This window comes from Tupaia chinensis, unplaced genomic scaffold (assembly GCF_000334495.1).
Source record: "Tupaia chinensis unplaced genomic scaffold, TupChi_1.0 Scaffold000196_1, whole genome shotgun sequence".
Lineage (NCBI taxonomy): Eukaryota > Metazoa > Chordata > Mammalia > Scandentia > Tupaiidae > Tupaia > Tupaia belangeri.
This window is the reverse complement of record NW_006159671.1, coordinates 451509-453317: the sequence shown is the minus strand read 5'-3', so window position 1 is coordinate 453317 and position 1809 is coordinate 451509. Positions and strand designations below refer to the sequence as shown.

Below are 1809 nucleotides of genomic sequence, written 5' to 3'. Positions count from 1 at the left end.
CACAGGGGGCCCGGCGCCGTAGCCATTACGCTAACTGCTGGTCCCAAGGCCCCTCCCTTCTTGTCCAGGCCCAGCGCCCCGCACCCGCGCGGGCCTGGGCTGGGCCCTGAACCCGCTTCTGGGAGCAGGGAGAGGGCTGGGAGGGGAATGCAGACCTCCAGCTCCCTGGGCGGCCTCCCTCGAGCCCCTCCTAGCGCCCCTGCGCTAACCACCGGTCTCCCCTCCTGGACCGCCCGGGCGCCACAGGTGAAAATCTGGTTCCAGAACCGGCGCATGAAATGGAGGAACTCCAAGGAGCGCGAGCTCCTGTCTAGCGGGGGTTGCCGCGAGCAGACCCTCCCCACCAAGCTCAATCCGCATCCCGACCTCAGCGACGTGGGCCAGAAGGGTCCCGGGGACGACGACGACGAGGACGACGACGAGGGCCCGGGCAGCCCGCACCAGAGCCTGTCCTATCACGCGTCCGGTGAGCCTCGGCACCTGCGCGACCTGCGGCTGGAAGGGCCACTGCCCCCGTCGCCGGTGCAATCGAGCAGCCCGGGGAAACCTTCGGACTTCTCGGACTCCGAGGAGGACGACGAGGGCGAGGATGAAGAGGAAATCACCGTGTCCTAGAAGCCGGGGCGCTCTGTACTCTCCTACGTGCTTTGAAACAAGAGGCGGGACCCTACCTGTCACTTACTTTGTCCCGCCCGCCGTCCCTGCGACTTCCCACTAGAGAGCCATCTCCTAGTCCAGGGCTCACAACACTTGGTGTTGCCCCAAAGAGGCATTTCCTGCCCCCACCCCCTCCACGCAGCACTCCCTGCTTACGTTTGGGTCGCGGTCCCAGTCTCAGCTGTCCCAGGAGGGTTCCATCTGCCTTGTGTCCTGCAGGCTACTTGAAGCACGTGGAGGCTTGTCCTCCCCCACAGCCTGGCCTTCCCCGTGAGCCAGGCCCCTGCTGGTTTCCACCAGCAACAACCGTGTAGGACAGGAAATACGGGGAAGGAAACTGAGTCAGGAGCCGGAACACCAGCACATAGCCAACCCCAGGACCCCTGACTGCTTACATCTTTCCGACTCTTTATCTTAGGTACCTAGGTCCTATTGTCCTTGGCAGATTCTGATAAGCCCCTTCTGCATAGCAGTTCTCCCCACCTTCCCACAGCAGTTCTCTTAAAAAGCGCAAGCATTTCAAAAAGGAAAATGATCTGTGCCTTCTGGTCTGAGGCGTGTGTAGAGAAATAGTGAATCTTTGCTCCAGTTTCCAAATGCTCCGTGGGGGAAAGCAAGTTCTCACAATGGGGGGGGGGGCGGTTACAATCAGTCTCTATTTCTGTACGTGTTTTAAGGCTTTTTTATTTTTATTCCTACATCCGTAGTATATGCACCAAGCACTCTACCTTTGTACCCTTTTATTTGGGAGAGTTGTCTCTGAGCTGCAAAGCCTGTGAGCCCTGGGAGAGAGAGAGAGACCCACAGAGAGAGACCCACAGCCTCTTCTATTTTTTAAACGGAATCTCGCTGTCTTTGCACAGCTTTTATGAAGTGCGCGCTATTTTGTACACATGTGTTGTATGGATATTTTATACCAAGGTTATTGCGAATGGCTATAAAGGAATGACTAGATTTCCTCTCTCTTCGTACTATGGTTTTGAAACTTTAAAAAGGTAGCTGTTTAATTGCATAACTTATAAAGAAATACTTATTTTGTATTTTTACCATGTACAGACTTTTATATATGTACATATGTATCAAATGAATAAATGCCAAATAAAAAAGTAGAATGGACACAGCGGCCAAGCGATGTCATTAATTCACAGGATG

At 54.9% G+C, this 1809-nt stretch overlaps 1 protein-coding gene across 1 annotated transcript in view; it reads left to right on the top strand.

Annotated features, from left to right (window-relative positions):
- DBX1 (developing brain homeobox 1) overlaps window positions 1-615 on the top strand; it is a 4234-nt gene extending 3619 nt beyond the window's left edge. Inside the window, 1 exon segment of the mRNA XM_006146898.1 lies at window positions 247-615. Coding sequence (XP_006146960.1) covers window positions 247-615 — 369 coding nt within the window.
- The last annotated feature ends 1194 nt before the right edge of the window (window positions 616-1809 follow it).